General features: G+C 42.0%; 1 protein-coding gene across 1 annotated transcript in view; it reads left to right on the top strand.

Moving 5' to 3' along the window:
• The window catches only part of KREMEN1 (kringle containing transmembrane protein 1), a gene marked incomplete at its 5' end in the record, with an annotated part of 54,082 nt that extends 40,516 nt beyond the window's left edge, over nucleotides 1–13,566 (top strand). Inside the window, 6 exons of the mRNA XM_082066468.1 lie at nucleotides 1,956–2,080; nucleotides 2,541–2,694; nucleotides 6,550–6,882; nucleotides 7,481–7,639; nucleotides 8,440–8,524; nucleotides 9,496–13,566. Of these exons, the coding sequence (XP_081922594.1) occupies nucleotides 1,956–2,080; nucleotides 2,541–2,694; nucleotides 6,550–6,882; nucleotides 7,481–7,639; nucleotides 8,440–8,524; nucleotides 9,496–9,658 (1,019 nt within the window). The 3' untranslated portion in view covers nucleotides 9,659–13,566. The remainder of the gene's footprint in view (nucleotides 1–1,955; nucleotides 2,081–2,540; nucleotides 2,695–6,549; nucleotides 6,883–7,480; nucleotides 7,640–8,439; nucleotides 8,525–9,495) is intronic.
• Nucleotides 13,567–17,431: the final 3,865 nt, after the last annotated feature.

Here is a 17,431-nt window from a genome sequence, read left to right as displayed (position 1 = left end):
CCAAAGGTATGTTCCATCAGGCTGCGACTTGAAGTCTCAGTACTTAAGACTATGTTGCTTCAGGGTGTATCCAAGCTGTAACTCCACGCAAGCATTTATAATTGACATTGTATCATTCTTAGAAACCAAAATTATTTTATGAGCAATATTTGAAGCAACAGTATCTAATTATTTAAAAAATATACATACTTGAGTATTCTTCCCAACTTCATTAACTCTTCTTCATAGGACTATAATCATCCTCCTCGAGAGTGTAATCATATACATGCCAGTGTATTTGCTGGTCACTAAGAGATGTGCTGACCTTCTTCCTCAAAATAAGGAAGCTGCCTTAGGCAACTCAGCAAGCTGTCCAACAGACCTGTGAACTGCTCCAGATGTCAGGTTGATTCACATTTTAACGGTGAACTGACATCAGTTTACAAGCTCAGTATATAATATTCCAAAAGAATGGGGATGACACCATCTCTGTTAGAATTAGACAAATAGAAGTTCTGAATTCAAGGCATTATTTCAATGGCTACTGCACATGGACATGTAAAAAACGCCAGAAATAGGCCTTCCAGAATCCAAAGAGGAGATGCTTTCAGGACTATGGAATACAAGACTGCTCAGAACAAAAAGCATAATTGCATTCTAATTGTATTTATGTGAAAGTATACACAAAAATACAGAAGCAGTTTACTAACACACAGGTTATCTGATGGAGAAAAAGGCCACCTGTACAAGAGATGGCTAGTTCAAAAGGAGCCCCAAACCAGCTAATCCACATGCTATTAGGGATCAGAGGCTGCAAACCCCCAAACACAGCATTTCTGCCCCCCACAAACTATTGGTAAATCAAAAACCTGAAACAGTGCTGTGCCACAAGGTGTTAGCAAGAGAGAGTTCTGAGTTTACTGGGTACTGAAATAACAAATGCCTGAATAAGTAAAACTCTCATATAGTGCTCTGACTGCATCACGTTATACAGAACTGTGGAGGTTAGGTGGACAAAGAATAATCCTTGTCAATCTGGCAAAGGGATAAAAATTATCTGACCACAGAGCTAGTAACAGATTTAATTTGAAGTACATGAACAGATATGACAGGTAGGCAAGAGATACTTTTATGCCATTAGTACAGCACTATGTTGTACCCCACATCCTCTCTCTTGTAGTCACGGCTAAATTCCAGTGTTTCGATGAGAACTGCAAAAAAAACCAAAATATAACCAGAAAAGAAATTATGCACGGAAGGGGGAAAACTCTCATCTCCCATAGTGACCAAGGAGCCTTGAAGTGTTGTATTAGTAGAGTATAAATAGATGTTTTGTTAAAAAAGTGATATTGCTCACTTTGAATCTCTTTGTATGTACCTTAAAATATGATACTTCGAGTTCATATCAGAATTTGAGGTTTAAATATTAGGAAATTCCCCTATATGAGTATGTAGTCCCTCCCATAAAACTTGCCAGACTCCATCCTAAACCAGTTTAGGTTCCTTTCCTCAAATATCCTGTTTAGAAAACTTCCAGAACCTCATTGTTTTGAAGATCAGACAGAAATCACATTGTTTCATTTACATAGTCATAATATGCATGATCATAGTCAAAAAATCCCACAAAACCTCTGAACCCACTGAATGCCTTTTTTTTTTCCAAATCGTCTCGATGAAGAGAAATAAAATGGGTATTTATCCTGACTGTATTAGTGCAGCTTCCAGAAACCAGCTACAGGGTATTGCAGTTATATTGCTAAGAAGATATGATGCCATTTCACCACCTGTCATTTATCCCTGGGCATGTTTGGAAAATATGACAAGGAGGTAGCATAGAGTAACATTTCCCATACTGCAAAATCAAGACAAGAACATGTAGAGAGCTGCTTAGTAACCAGGGAGAGCATAAAGTGGTCTGTGTTTTGGGAATTTCCAGGCACACCTTTAGAATGACTGTTGTCTGTTATTCTTGCCAGTGCCGGGGAACCTGGGGTGTTACAAGGACCATGGGGAGCCACCACCTTTGACTGGCACCAGCGAGACCTCCAATAAACTGACTATCCAAACATGCATCAGTTCCTGCCGAAGTCAACAATTTAAGGTGATTTCTTTTATATATATTTACAAAATGGTTTCAAAGACAGAAGATGGCACTATGCCTAAAGCTCTCTATCTTATTTCTGCTGCTGCTTTTTGTTACCTTTAGGAAGCCTAAGGTCTCACTCCTATCCTAGGGGTTCTAGCCCTCCCTCTGCATCTGGAGAAATCTGGGCAAACGAACAATTAATAATGCCAGTATTGCAGGAGAAAGTATGCTTGCTTGCTGCAGATAGGACTGATAGGATGCCCTAATTGCCCTCTATTCCATCTTTCTCAGTAGTCTTAAGTAGCATCCTGACAGCTCAAACAAAAACAGTTTGTGGTGGGACCTCTGACCTCTGACTAATCATACTTCTTCAAAACACACATATTCTGCTGTCAGCTTTCTTGCTCATACAACCTCCTGCTGTCATTCCTTTAAATATTATTCTCCCCTTCCTTATGCATCTTTGTTGTCAAAGTTTGCAGGCATGGAATCAGGTTATGCTTGTTTCTGTGGAAATAATCTTGACTACTGGAGATATGGGGAGGCAGCCAGTACGGAATGCAACAGTGTTTGCTTTGGAGACCATACTCAGCCTTGCGGTGGGGATGGCAGAGTCATTCTTTTTGACAGTAAGTATCAAAATAGGCTCAATTTTTCCCAAAGGAGGGGCCTCAAATGATCAACAAATTAGGGAAAAGGGTTTAAATGCAATGAAAACTGTTGCACACAAACCAGCAAATACCCAAATTCGATATAAAGTAAAGCTACTTTCCCTTTATGCATAAAATTGAAATCCATTAATAATGGCTGGCAGGTGGAGGGAGGGGATTGTCCCCGCTGCCCCGCTCTGGTGAGACCCCCCTGCAGTGCTGGTCCAGCTCTGGGTCCTCAGCACAGGACACACATGGACCTGCTGGACAGGGGCCAGAGGAGCCACAGCAATGATGCGAGGCTGGAACAGCTCTGCTGGGGGACAGGCTGAGAGAGCTGGGGTGTTCAGCTGGAGAAGAGAAGCTCTGGGGAGACCTTATTGTGACCTTTCGGTGCTTAACAGGGGCTGATAAGATGGGGACAGACTTTTTAGCAGGGCCTGATGCGACAGGGCAAGGGGTGGTGGTTTTAAACTAAACGAGGGGAGATTCAGGCTGGACATGAGGAAGGAAGTTTTTACACTGAGGGTGGTGAGAGCCTGGCCCAGGTTGCCCAGAGAGGTGGTGGATGAACCATCCCTGGAGACATCCCAGGCCAGGCTGGACGGGGCTCTGAGCAACCTGAGCTGGTGAAGATGTCCCTGTCATGGCAGGGGGGGCACTGGGCGAGCTGGGAAGGTCCCTTCAACCCAAACCATTCTGTGGTTCTATGTGAAATAGCTCTTCCAAGAAGTGCCTGCTCAGGCAACTGAGTCATGCTCCAGAGGTTGTCTCTTACTTCCCACAAATGGTACTAACTCAGCCATTGTAAACAGCATGTCACGGAAAGACTCATTCAGAACTGCTCTTACCAGAGAGCAGATACATGATCAAGTGAGGCACCTCAAAGAAAATTTCAATTGACATCAACTTGTTTTTTTTTTTTCTTAAACCAGATGAGACTTGCTACAACCCAGTTAATGCGACACAATGCAGCGTAGTAGAACTGGGACAGGGAAGGAGTGTACTGCAAAAGTACAAACAAGATAGGTTGCTATTATGACCATCACAGATTTCATAACTTCTAATACATAGAAATTCTCCTTTCTGCTCTTCAGTATGCACACCAGTGCCAGCTGTGTAACCTCACAGGTTGATGGTATGAGTACCCAGTTGTCTGGCTGTACTACAGGCTCCCAGTATAGCTGGGAGTAGTGGAAAAGTTCATAGTATGCATGGATATATCATTGCTTCTCAGATCTCAAACCCCTCTGATGTAGAAGCTACCTTCTAAGTTGAGTTATAAACTTTCTGGAACTAAAAGCAGCATCATTTTTCCACCTTCTGAACACAAACTTCCCATCTCCTCACTCTAAAACTCTGGTTCCTGGATAGTAAGACAGAAAGACATCTTAGTCGAGACAGGAATTAGTCACTCTACTTACTTCCAAATTTTTCCCAAGATATGAAAAGGACTTGCATGTTGCTTTCAATGTTGAGATAGCAGGTAGCTTCACACTTCAGCATCTTCTGTTTCTGCTCCTGACCTCCCAAATCCTTGATGGGTAAAGACTTCCTTTGTAGCTTTCATTTTCTGGTATGACTGAGGGCTCAGCGAGATGTTACCCTGAGGACCTGCATCTTCTCTGGTAAACAGCAAGGGACAGAGCTATGGCCAGGGGAGAGAGGTCATCCTAGTCACTGCCACCTGTTTTCTCTTGGTGATGAGCAACACCTGCTTACCTCATTCCTCTTTTCCACATTGCGTCACAGCCCCAGAACCTTCACCCCGATCCCAGTGTGTGAGTGTGTGAGTGTGTGAGTGTGTGAGTGTGTGAGTGTGTGAGTGTGTGTGCAGTCTCTCTATCTCTCTCTCTCTCTCTCCCCCCCCGCATTAACCTTATGTGTTTATGGGCTACTATCATGGCCTAAAGCTGTAAAATTCAGACCTACAACACAGAACTCTGCCAGCTGTGGAAGGAAGTGAGAGGGAAAGCATTTCCATTCCACATGGGCAGTGCTGTACTTTGTTAGGCATCTGTGCAGCACTAGTCAATGGCATTCGTAGTTAGTATCGCTGGTTTGAAGAACATCCTGTGATTCAGTACTTACAAACAGCAGAGCCAAATGCATCAATACCTGTAAGCCAGCTGCAAAGAGGAGATTTGATACCTCAATGACAAATTGCAATTCTATCAATTCAGTCTATTCTACCTTTTCAAAAAAATTCTATCTATTTGATTAAATTGCCAGCTCTGTTAGCACGGCGTAATTGCCAAACACAAATTCCTCTGTGGGGCTTAGGACCTCTGTAGAGTCTTTCACATTCTTTCTATTCTTCTTTCATATTCTCTCCTCTGTAAGGTCTTCCGTGGTGCAGCACTGAGATGTGAGGGATGATCAGGCCTTGCTCCAGAAAAAGAGAGAAATGTTTTCACATGATTTTTCTGGCAGACATGCTGCTTCTTGTTCTTGTTCCCTTTTAACTTCTGTTTATTAAAGCTCATTCTCAGAGGCCTGTGAAAACCGAGACACTTCAAAAACACTTCCTTTATTTCCATTTTCACAGGCCTCTATTACAGGGCTTTAATTAAGCTTTCAGAGAAAAGAATTTAACTTTGATTCTTCGTTCCTTCAGCCTATGATATGGGGATTGATGACTCTGATCCGAACAGTTTAGTCATGAAATACATTATTATATATATATATATTATATTGTGTATTTAGGGATATATAAAAATACATATATATATGCATATTCCTATATAAAATACATTTTAAAAATATGTTTATATATAGATATGCATCAAATCAGTTGGCTGGCATTGGAGTTTCTCTCTGGATTAATTGCTAAATAAGTTTGCAATGGGAATCTGGATAGTTGTCAAGAAATATAAAGATTTAGTGGGCATGTACTTGTTTTGAATGTAAAAGGTAGCAAAAAATGAAAAGATTTTCTTTAGACTTCATGACAGGATCTTTTTCAAGTTCCTTAGTGAAGGTAAGGTCAAACATTAATTGACAAGATCAAAAGACAGGATACTTAAGAAGCGCGTATAAATGGCCACAAAGGTGATTAAGGGATAACAGCATCATTCACACAAGGAAAGGCTGAGTGATCTTTGATTGTTTAGCCTTGAGAAAAGAAGGCTCAGGGGGAATCGTTTCAATTTGTATAAATGATTGATGGGAGGGTATAAAGATGAAGCCAGACTCTCCTCAGTGTTATCTAGTGAATAGACAAGAGGCAACAGGCACAAACTGAAATTCAGGAAAATCCATTTAAACTTAATAAGGAAACCCTTTTTTATGGTGAGGGTGACACTGGAACAGGTTGTCCAGAGGGGGTGCAGAGTATCCATCCTTGGGCCCGACTATCTCCAGGGGTCCCTTCCAACCTCAGCCATTCTGTAAAGATTTCTTTTTTCAATTTGATAAGGCTGTGAAGGAATTTCAGTCCTTCACCACTGAGAGGTACAGTCACTGATCCTCTTGTCTGCCTGATAGGGGTGGAGTGGGAGTTCCTGAATCAGTGCTGCAGCTTCTGTCCTGGTCCCGCAGGGCTGCAGGAATGGGTACACGGTTACATACAAGGACAAAGGGTAGTCGCAGTTTCAGGATTAAAACACAGGTCTCAGAGCAGTGAGACAGGAGCGTACCCCAAGCAAATGCAGCTGAACAGCTGTGCTCCCAGTGCTGTGGGAGGTGGAGAACACCAACCTGCCAGATGTGCATCCTGCCGCGGGAGCAAGTCTGTGCCTGCAAGTCAAATTTGAGTATTAGAACACAAAATGCTAAAGCTGTGCATAATGAATGTATAACTTTTTTTTTTCCTCCTCTCTCTTCTTTTCACAGCCCTTATTGGTGCTTGTGGAGGGAATTACACTTCTGCTACAGCTGTGATCTATTCCCCGGATTTTCCCGACACATATGGCACAGGCAAAGTCTGTTACTGGACCATACAAGTTCCAGGAGCATCTCAAATCCACTTCAGCTTTGCCCTTTTTGAAATCAAAGATGCTACAGATATGGTGGAGTTGCTGGATGGCTATACCTATCATGTTCTAGCTCGTTTTAATGGCAAGAACCGGCCTCCCCACACCTTTAACATCTCTTTGGACTTTGTCATTTTGTACTTTTTCTCAGATGAAATCAACCAAGCTCAGGGATTTGCTATCAGATACCAAGGTAAGAGGCTAATGTTGCTGTTTCTACCTTTCAATGAACTGTTAAAGCATTTAATTCACACAGGAGATTTCTGAAGTGGGAAAAAAAGAAAAAGGCGTCAATATTTTAACTCGTGCCTACAGGTGTTTAATCTGTCTCATTGCCACTGCTCAGTGGGTAAACACTTTGAAATTTCTATCAATTTGGAACACTTCAGTTAGCTATGTCATAATAACACAATTTAAATTTTCAACTATTCAGTCCTATACATACCTGCCTTTAAAAACAGATTGGAAAATGACAAAGCTGAAATGAACCAGTAGTCCATTTGCATATTGGTTCATCTTGGCTCTTTCCAACAGTCTATTCCACTCAGATCAGAAGTCATCAGGGGAAAACATTTTAGTGCTTGAGTTGTACCTCCTGTTATGATGAATAATTCGGTTCCAGGAACCTCAGCTTGGTGAAGTACAGGCTTTTTCGGGCATCAGACATAATTTGATTATTAGACTTCTCTAAGTAAACCAGAGAACAGCACATGTCTGTTTGCAAGCACAAAACAAAGACCAGTTACACCTGTTCAGAAATGGTTATTGTAATCATACTCTTGTGTTTTCAGCTGTGAAGGACAATGTGCATCAAAACAAGATTCCAATGAATCAGACCCTTTCAGAGAAGATAAATGAACAAGCAAACCTCAGCATCAATGCAGCCCGGTCATCAAAGATACTTTATGTCATCACAACCAGCCCAAGTCATCCTAGTAGCTCCATGCCTGGTAATACTACAAGAAAACATGGAAACAGGAAAAATGTTTTGCCAAGGCACAATCTAGAGTCACTATTTCTTTTGCCTCCTCCTCCACATTATCTGATCCACTGTGCCTCTTTAGTATGATTCATTTAGTCTAATTGCTGCTAACTGTGCTGTGCCCTCATTACTTTTCAAAACTCACTTCTCAGCATAAATAGTCAGAAATAGCGTGAAGATGCATATCATTGCAGCTGGGCCTGGAGCACAGTATGGATGCTGTAATAGTTCTATAGTGCATTCCAAACCTGGAGTGCGAGGATGTGACTGCTCGGGAGCTGCGTGTCCCCAGACCAGCCGGGCTGCAGAGCCGCCGAGGGGCCTGCGCCCATGTGCTGGCACTGGACCCAGCCTGGTGCCTGAGTTACCACAGCTACGTTTAAGCTGCCTAGTGTTAAGCTAGCTTGGGCATGCTGTCCTAAGATGAAACTGCACCCTTGGATTTTATGCAATTATGGAAATACTGTTAAAATGACAATGACCAGTCAATGCCCTGATGAAGGGGCATTGGGATGGAAGGAACTTACGCTTCCTTTTTTTGTTCCTTTGAGCGTCATTGCTTCTGAAGGTGATGACCTTTATTCAGTTCTCATAATTTGAGGTCCTTGCAAAGCTGCTCAGTGTGCTAAATATCTCAGAGTTACATTCTAGTGCTGTCCCTTTTCCCATCTTGCCATGCTATAGCCTCCCACTGCAAGATTATGAAGTCCATGATGAATGAAAAGGTAATGTAATGTAGAAATCCCCTTCCTCTCTTGTCTTTTACAGAATGGACAATATATAGTCTCACAGCACTGCTCATCCTAAGTGTTACAGCCATAATAGCAAAGATATTTCTCCACATAACCATGAGGTGAGTATGGAGCAAAACTGTCCCTGGAGACCTGACGTCTCAGCTCTGTACCAAACCGGCTACACTTCATTCCTCTGCCTTCTGATAGTGTCAGATTGGTTATATTCAAAACCAGCTTATATATTACGTATTTGTGTCCTCCTAAAAGATACTAAATAAGCACACTTTTAAACTTTCTAGTCTGATAGGATAGTGTTTGCTGCTAGAATATCTCTTTTATTCTTGTTTTGACCAGATTTGTTTTTTAAGGAATAAAAAAGCTTTCTCATACAGATGATGTTACATAGCAAAGAGGAAGATGTAATCAGACATCAAGCTTTGGTGGGAAGAGTTCAAATTATGATAATACTTTGTGGGAAAAACATTAAAACCTCATCCCAGATCAGGGAAATGGGAGAAAAAAAGTTAGTTATAGGCTAGTTAATACTTACTTTCACCAAAAAAAATCACAGAAATTAAAATCTGTGTTATGGTCTGACATTTAACCAGTTTGTTTTTTTTTCCTGCCTGTTAAAACTAACATTTTATTACTATATTTCTCTACACTTATACCAAGTAATTTTAATATCCTCTAGATAGATACTCATTGAATGAAATGACGGGTGAGTTATCAACAAACCATAAGTGTTGAATATTGTATTTACATACCACAAACAGGTTTAAATGTACAAGGAAATTAATTTATATTAATAGCAATTAGTAACAGAATATGTACAGACTTGTTAGCTTATGTCACTGCTTTCATTAGAATAAGCAACTAGTCTTGCAACAGAACGCCTTTTCATTTGGTCAAGAAACAAGAACAAACACACTAAAACTTTACATAACTATATAGGAGGCAGAAAGAAAAGGTGTCAGACATGCGGTGGAAGCTGCTTGCGTTACCAGTGTGGCAGGAATACAGACACACTAATAACAGCAACTTCCCAAGCACCCCAACACTTAATGGTGAATTAACACTTGTTTCCTAGATCGCATCAGATCCCATCCGCAACTGAAACAGACGATTCCAGTGAGGTTACTACTGCTGGCGAGATCTGGAGTATATTTTACCAGCCATCCACATCAATATCCATCTTCAAGAAGAAGCTTCGAAGTCAACAAGATGACTGCAACCCGCTAGTGGGAAACTGAAGTGTCTTTTATTTTGCAAGATTCAATCTTCTTAAAATCAAGGTGACTTGGGAATATTTTTTTTCTCCCAATCTCATACTTCTGTTCCAAAAAGTCCATTTCCAAAGGCCTTTGAGTGATTATGCCTATCTGTATAACTCTGGGTTGTACAAATGACAACAGATTTAATTGTGGCAATAGTTTTTAAATATCTGGTGCTCATCAGATCTGCAGGGCTGTTAATGACTGCCGTTAAACCAATGCACTTAAAATACATGTAAAACCTGTAAAATTCAAAACATCCTGGTACCCCTGACAAACGTAATTTGAAAGAGGATCTGCAGGTTGAGGACTCGTGTTCTGCTTTCCTGTACCACTGCACCACTGGCTACTTTAGTCCCTTTATTCTCAAGGCCAAAGACAGAGGGAGATACAGGTAACTTGTTCAGCTGCCACAGCAAACAGAGCTTATCTGCCTTAATGTAAACATGTCTAAATGGTACAATACAGTACAATGGGAGCCAAAGACTTTGAGAAACTATCAGCCTGCTTGCCCAGTGCTCCACTGTTTCTACGTTTTCTGTTCTGACAAGCAGAGATGTACAAATAAAAAATCAAAACAGATTCAGAAAGCAAATACTCTGTGGAGCATCAGCTGCAAATGTGAGTTTCAACGGAGTAATGGTCACCAAGTCAAGGTCTGCACAAGCAATGAAGACTTTTAAATGACTGTGTCTCACCCATTGATCGTGGTGATTTTGTTCATATTCACAGTGATCCTGAAGTCCTGCATTTGTTCTGGATGTAAGCCTAAGGCTTCTTAAAGGATTGTGCAAAGAAATTGTAAATCCACCGAATATTTAACCAGTGAGGCTGACTAACACAGATTCTTACTCTGAAGTTAAAGATATTGACCTCAGGAGCCTGAACTATTTTCAAAGTTGTAGCCTGCAATCCACAACTCACCTGCTCCAGGCTGCGCATCTGAACACATATGTAACACTTGCCTTCATACCTGTGAGAAAAAAGAAGTGTCTCTTGCCTTCAAAATTAAAGCTGAACTGCATTTTTAAGATTAATGCCCTTAATTATCTAAGAACTAAAACATCAGAGGGGATCTGATGTGTGAAATAATTTCGCTTTGATTGCAACAGGCAGCATTAAATATTTTTCTCTCTTTAGTAGAATATCTGTCCACCCACAATGCTCAGACTTCTCATCTGGGGATCAACAGTGAGTCTCTCAGCCTCGGCAAGCCCAGACTAGCAAGATCGTTAGGAAAAACTGACAATACACAAGTTGGATAAATTGACTGGAAAAGTTTACTGCTAAGTTAGAGGAAATTCAGTGAGACATTCAAATACAGTAATTCTGGTTAAGACAAAAGGGATAAATACAGAGACCGATGGCCTGTGTATACCAGACCTGCAGTCAGAGAACAGCTGTTGAATGCATCTGCAAAAGATGAATAAGAAAATTGTCACCAAGTTTAAATTCATTATAATATCTGCCCCTCAGTTTTTAACATACAACTCTCTCCCCTTCATGAGGTCTGTAGATTTCCTTGAAAAAATAGGGCATCTGAGAATTAAGCAATGTAATACTGTGCCTTACTTGCCATTGCAGATCCCATATTTTACCTGAATTGAATTCATTCCAGCTCCATTTATGTACCGCGGATGAGTGCCAGAGACAGCTGAACAGTACCGCAATAAATGCTTAATAGAAACAAGACTTTACTAAGCCAGCAATTATGGAATTGTTTATATGAAAAATGGAATCTCATGGGAACATCTAGTACTTTCTTGCATGAGCTGCTGGAAAGAATACAGGAAAAGATAAAGGCAGTATTGCCTCAAATTGAGACAGGCCGAGTTGTAAAACACACTGGTTCTCTATTACATGTCATCAAGCTGGACCAAAAAAAAACATTATCTGTTTTAGACCCAATGAGAATTTTTTAATTGCCTTTTTAACAGTCAGGTTTTGCATCATGCTGTGTAGGGAAAAAGTTTACTTCACAGACTTGTTATGAAACAAATTAGTTTGCTTCCTAAGCATACTTAATATGGTTTACTAATGGAAAGCCAGGAGGGAAGAGTCAGTGTAAAGCTAGATCCTTAAGAATTGTGACAAACCTTTGTTTGCTTGCCTTACCAAATGTTCTTGGGCAGCTACACATATACAGGCAAAGGGACATTCAAAGAGTCAGCTAATGCTGATAAACAGAAAACATCAGGAGCACTCCATGGCTGATTTCTATGTACTGCAGAAGGAAAAAATACAGAACTTTTAAGCTTCTCTTCTTCAGTAAATAATTTATTTTAATTATAAAGTAAGAGAAAGCCCATTACAAACAACAGCAAAAAAAGACTGATGCTGCTGATGCCAAATCTAGAGAATTTAGAAGCTGAGATTTTTGCATTGGTCCCTTAGATCCTCAACTATTTTTTAAATAGTAAAATCATGTTTAATGGGCCTTTCGTAGGGAATGTTTATCCTATCCAATTTCTGTGCAAAAGACCCATAAAACCAGCAGTTACAACAGATTAACTGGCCATGGCAACAATGAGCATGACTAAGCAGAAGGTATTGGACAGTGCACAGGTAAACACAGTAATAAAAGTGTAGGGGAAATGGTTGTGTCCCCCCCGCCAGATCTTCCCAGATACTGCTAATACCAGGAAACAGCAACAGACAGAAATGCGTGGACAGGGTCCCTGAAATAGCACTTCTTACTATGCAGACCTGGGACCATACAGAGCACGCGGATCTCTGCTGTGGATCGTTTCGCAACGTGGTCCGGTCGCTCGCGCTCCTCGCACAGACCGCAGCGATACGGTGGCGTGTGGGATCTGTTAACACAGCACTTTATCGCCTTTGCTGTGAGGGTTTGGGGAGAGAAAGAAGAAAAGTCTGACACGCACAGCTGTTGTAATCCCACATGGTTCAACACACAGAAGCGCCCCGTGGACACCAGCAGCTGAGCGCTGACAGCTGGAGGGCACCCACACCTCCAGTGTTCACTGCGTTGGCTTCAACACATTGAAAATAACTGCAGAACAAGAATTTGTTTGGAATTGTATCTGAATGGCCTTCCGACCACCTTAACACGCTGGACAGGCTGCAAATATGACAATGGCCACAATTTCAAAAGCAACTGTTTTGACAACAAAACCGTCATAAGGAGCTGCCTCCTCGCACACACCATTCCAGCCCCTGCTCCGGCCCCCTCCTCGCTCCGTTGTGCTGGTGATACCGGCTGGGTGGTGGCGCAATAAACTGATCAAGTTAAAAATTACCATCACTTTTTCTTTCCTGAGTTACTTTGAACAGAGATGAGTTTCTGATATTGTTTATCGGGTGGTTGCACAGAGGTGAGCGAGCGCAGCCAGGTGGGCAGTGAGCCACAGCAGAACCACCGCTGCTGCCCCAGAACAACCGCTGGTGGGACCGTCCCCATCGCCAACACGTCACTTACAATAACCTGCCCTGTACCTGCGCCTCAGGTGGAAGGGGTCGGCCGGACAAGTTGCCTCCCTAATTCCAAATCTGAGTTTAAAACTAGTTTAGTTTGTTGACTAAATGATTTTACTTTTGTCTTAATATTGTGCTGGGGGGGGAAATAGAGACTGTGTTATTTAAAAATATGTGTGGTATCATAGTAATATATATTTATATATGTATAGGAAATGCATTATTTAATGCAGCAAGTTGTGCTTGTATCTTGCTAACATTTTATAGGAAGAAAATATGTTAGTTTACATTCTGGGAAAAATAATTTTTCTATACACTGTAACCATAGGAAAAAAAAATCACAGATAATTCATTGGTATATATGACAGAAGATCACAGAGGTAACTCAGTTTTATGGCAGAATAGATGCTGATGAAACAATTGTTTTAAGATACACTTTCCTCCTTTGAATCTTATTTCTAGCTTGTAATTGTATTAAGCTGTTTATCAAATTCTGCAAAGTCATGTGCCTGTACGCTCAGGACCATTTTAACATCAAACATGTCATCTGTGTTTTTCAATCGAGCATTAACCTAAAAAGGGTGTGCGTCTGCCAGATTCCCTGCAGCAGCCAGCGCAATGCTGAGGAGGTTTATCGTGCTGCTCCTGCGGACAGCGCAGTGTTACTGCAGAATTACAGTCTCTGTATTCCAGGCTCCCCTGGCAATAGCAGAAATGGGACATTCGTACGGATAGTCCTGGAAACGGTACTGAATCTGCAGGCTGTGTGACTACAGGCGAAACACATCAGCAGACACTTGTCTGCCACTGAATGAGCATGACTGGCTATTCCAGTTCCATCTTCTGCTTAATAAGCCTTCCCAGGCTGTGGGCAAGGCTGCCAACAGATTTTTCTAGCACACCACTTTGCCTAAAGGAAGGGTGAACTATAATACAAAAACAGCTCTTGACAAATACTTGTCCAACTAGTTCTTAATACCTTGCAGCAGTGATATTTCACAATCTTCCAATGAACCGCAGTCCAGTGATATTATTCTAGACGTTTGTGAACAATCTTATAATTCTGCTACCTTGAGATCTTGAGTGAAAAATACAATTACCTTCAGACCATACAATTTTTTCTATAACAACATCCCCCCCAACACACATACACTTCATGCAACTCATACTTTCTCAACTGTACTGAGCACCTGTGCTTTGGGATGAAATCTGGCATTCCGAATTGCAGTCTCAGGACCATTTATTGTAAATCCAAAGGCTCCCGCATGAACCAAATAAGACTGACAAGAAAACCGAGTAGATCAAACTCGAAATGAGTCACCACTGAAATATGTGCTGTGGTTATATGTGGTCATCCTGCATTCAGCAAATGGCTGTAAGTAATAATTATTTTTAAAATAAGTAATGAATTTCTGCAGGAGTTCAGTTGGTATCGCTGCAGACAAGCATTGAATAAAGGAGGCAGAAACCGCGGCCATTCACCAGCCGATTACAGCAGGACTGGCCACTGTGGAGGTTAGAAGATAATATTTGAGCTGCAACTCCCGAGAATGATTACATATGGAAAATATTGCTCTGAGAAGCAATTTCTGGGATAACAGCAAATTGAAGTTTTAGGGTTTCATGTTTTCAAACTGTTAGAAGCAACTACAACAATTCTTTCAGTGTTTTCTCTAGAAATTGCAGCAACACGTAATGCTGTTTCTAGTTAGATTCGTGTTTCCTTTCACTAAGTCCTCCTTCTGACTGAAATAATGCTGCGCTCTCTCAAAGAAACCTTGAGTTAACTTTATGTAAATGTCTGAATACCAGTGTCAGACACCAACACTGTCTCCAGCTTTTCGTGTCAGGACTCACTCACTCTCTTTTAGAAACACAAGTGTCCCCAGGGACTGGCCTCTCCTCGCACAGGGCAGCTCACTCTGCTCTCCTTTCTTGCCATTCAAGTTACGAGACTCCTCTTACACTCCAGTTTATTCTGGGAACTGTAGCCTTTTTTGTTGTTGTTTTTTCCCAAGCAACAGTTTCATTCTCCATTAGGGAAGTGTATTCTTTATTCTGAAAGAAACACTTTTCATAGAAGCATTTAAATAACAGGAGCATGGCGCTTCCATTGCAAGATAAAATATCTGGTTTCAGGTTTGTCTTTTCTTCCTGGCCAAAGACTTAGGCCGGCCTGGCTCCACGGGGTATGAACACAGCCATCCTTTTAAGGGCACTTCTCTCTTCACACCAGACAAGTATAACCAGTGTTACCTAGCAGCTGTCATAGGATTTGACAGATGCACCAAATATTGCTACAGCAAAAATGAGATAGTGTTACAGAAACAGCAAGTGTTACCATAAAGTACAATCTCATTGAGAATAGTCTGCTCCTGCTTTTCTTGTTTGACCACGGGGAGGATTCATGCAGGTTTATGGTGCCCACAGGACTCCCATTTTGCCACAAATTTGTCCCTTATATATCGAACCTCAACAGTAAAACGAAACTCCCTACACAAAATACAAAAATATTCATTTTTCATAGAAAATGTTTACATTTAGTTATTAAAAAAAAAAACACAACAAAGAGATAATACCACACAGGCAGACACCCCGCTGAGCAGCACACTGGAGTTCAGGCAACAGCCCACAACCGCCTTGCTCAAAGAGACACAGCAGGGGCTCCCTGGTTATTCTGTGGGACAGCAAGGGCAGAGGTATGTCCTGCTCCTAAAAACACAGTCACCTCGTGGTTTTCTTCAGCACAAGAAAGGAGAAAACAAAACACTAGTCAGCAATGGCAAACTGCGGGGGCGGAGAGAGGGAAAAGGAGACTCAGATGTGAGCCATCAGCACAGGCGCATCAGCCAAACACACAGGGCAAGTTTTACGCTGTTTTCAACAACAATAGTTTAATGAGCTAAATTGCAAATAAAACACCCAACTATAATCACTGGTAACTGCCAGGATTCTGCTCACCGAGTGAAAAAAAAAAGGTCACAAACTATGATTGGGAAGCACTTGCTGGTGCTGCCAACTCGCGGCCTCCTGCTCCTGTTCCACCCTCACGCCTGCCCCCAGTACAGACCAGGCTTGACCCTGGTACCCGAGAGGATTAGAACTGATCCTCGTGCTAGAAAGAGTCCCGTGCAAAACGATACTCAACAGCCTGTCATCGCAAACATGGAGTTTTCACATATGAAACAGAGTTGGCTCATTTCTTGGCTGAATTCTGAGGTGACTGAATCACAGCACACTTGATCATGGATGAGAGGGGAGAAAGACCAAGGGATTACCAGGTGAAAATCTTTGGGAGAGGGTAAAAAAGTGGAGAACACTGGAAAGGAATGCGTGTGTCTATCACTGGATGGGAAATAAATAAGGTATGAAGGCAAACTGTTTACACAATAACATATAAACACATTAAATATATACATACGTATGCATGCAGGTTGCCATCCACATACCTCCAAGCCCCTTGCTTGCTGTCTGCGAAAACATTTTTTGGTCACATTCTGCCCTCTGCCGACACAAAGAGAGTAGCACAGCACTGATTTTCAAGTGAGAGGAGTGATTTCATGGTCCAGTGTAAGGACTCGGATATAGCTTGATTGCTCAAGCTATCCAGTTGCATCCACCTGCATCACGCTGCCTCGGGTCTCACAACAGTTTTATATATTTTTTTCAGGACACTAAATTATACTTACCTGACATTAAACCAGAGTTAAGTTCCCCTGCTACAAGGGACACTCGGGTTCCAAACCAAGGAGGATCCCTCACTCCTCATGCCCTGGAGGCCTCAGGGACTGTAAGATCCCACCCCCAAATCACCTGCAAACCCCCGTCAGGTGCTGTCCTGCTGCTCCCTGCAGAGCACCTGAGCCAGCGCTGCTCTCCCCGCCTTCTGCTCGTCCTGCGTGCCCCGTGTCTCCTCTGCCTCCCTCCCCTCGCATGGTTTTCTGCACTGAAGGTCTCGGCTTTGCGCTCAGCAGCACCAGGTGTGCCCAGGAATGCTGGAGCCGCAGGGTCCCCCACACAACAGGCCTGGGGAGACCCCCTGGAGTGCGTTCAGAAGTCCAGCCCACACCAGGGAGAACAGCTCAAAGTTCAATGGTCCCGAGGCAGAATGAGATGGGTGCCTCCAGAAGAACACCCACTTTTAATCGCAATCATTCCTGTTAGGATCTGTATGTGTGTGTATGTATATATGTACCTATTTTTTTTAAGAAGGGAAATATATTGTTGTTTATGACAGTTCATCTCAGTGTATCTAAGACCATGAGGAGCACAGCTGTCCATGGCCTTTCCCCTGAAACAAGAAGGACAACTTCCACA

Source organism: Streptopelia decaocto, assembly GCF_964273445.1.
Source record: "Streptopelia decaocto genome assembly, chromosome: 15".
NCBI lineage: Eukaryota > Metazoa > Chordata > Aves > Columbiformes > Columbidae > Streptopelia > Streptopelia decaocto.
The sequence above is the reverse complement of the archived record's forward strand: the minus strand, read 5'-3'. Positions and strand labels throughout refer to the sequence as shown.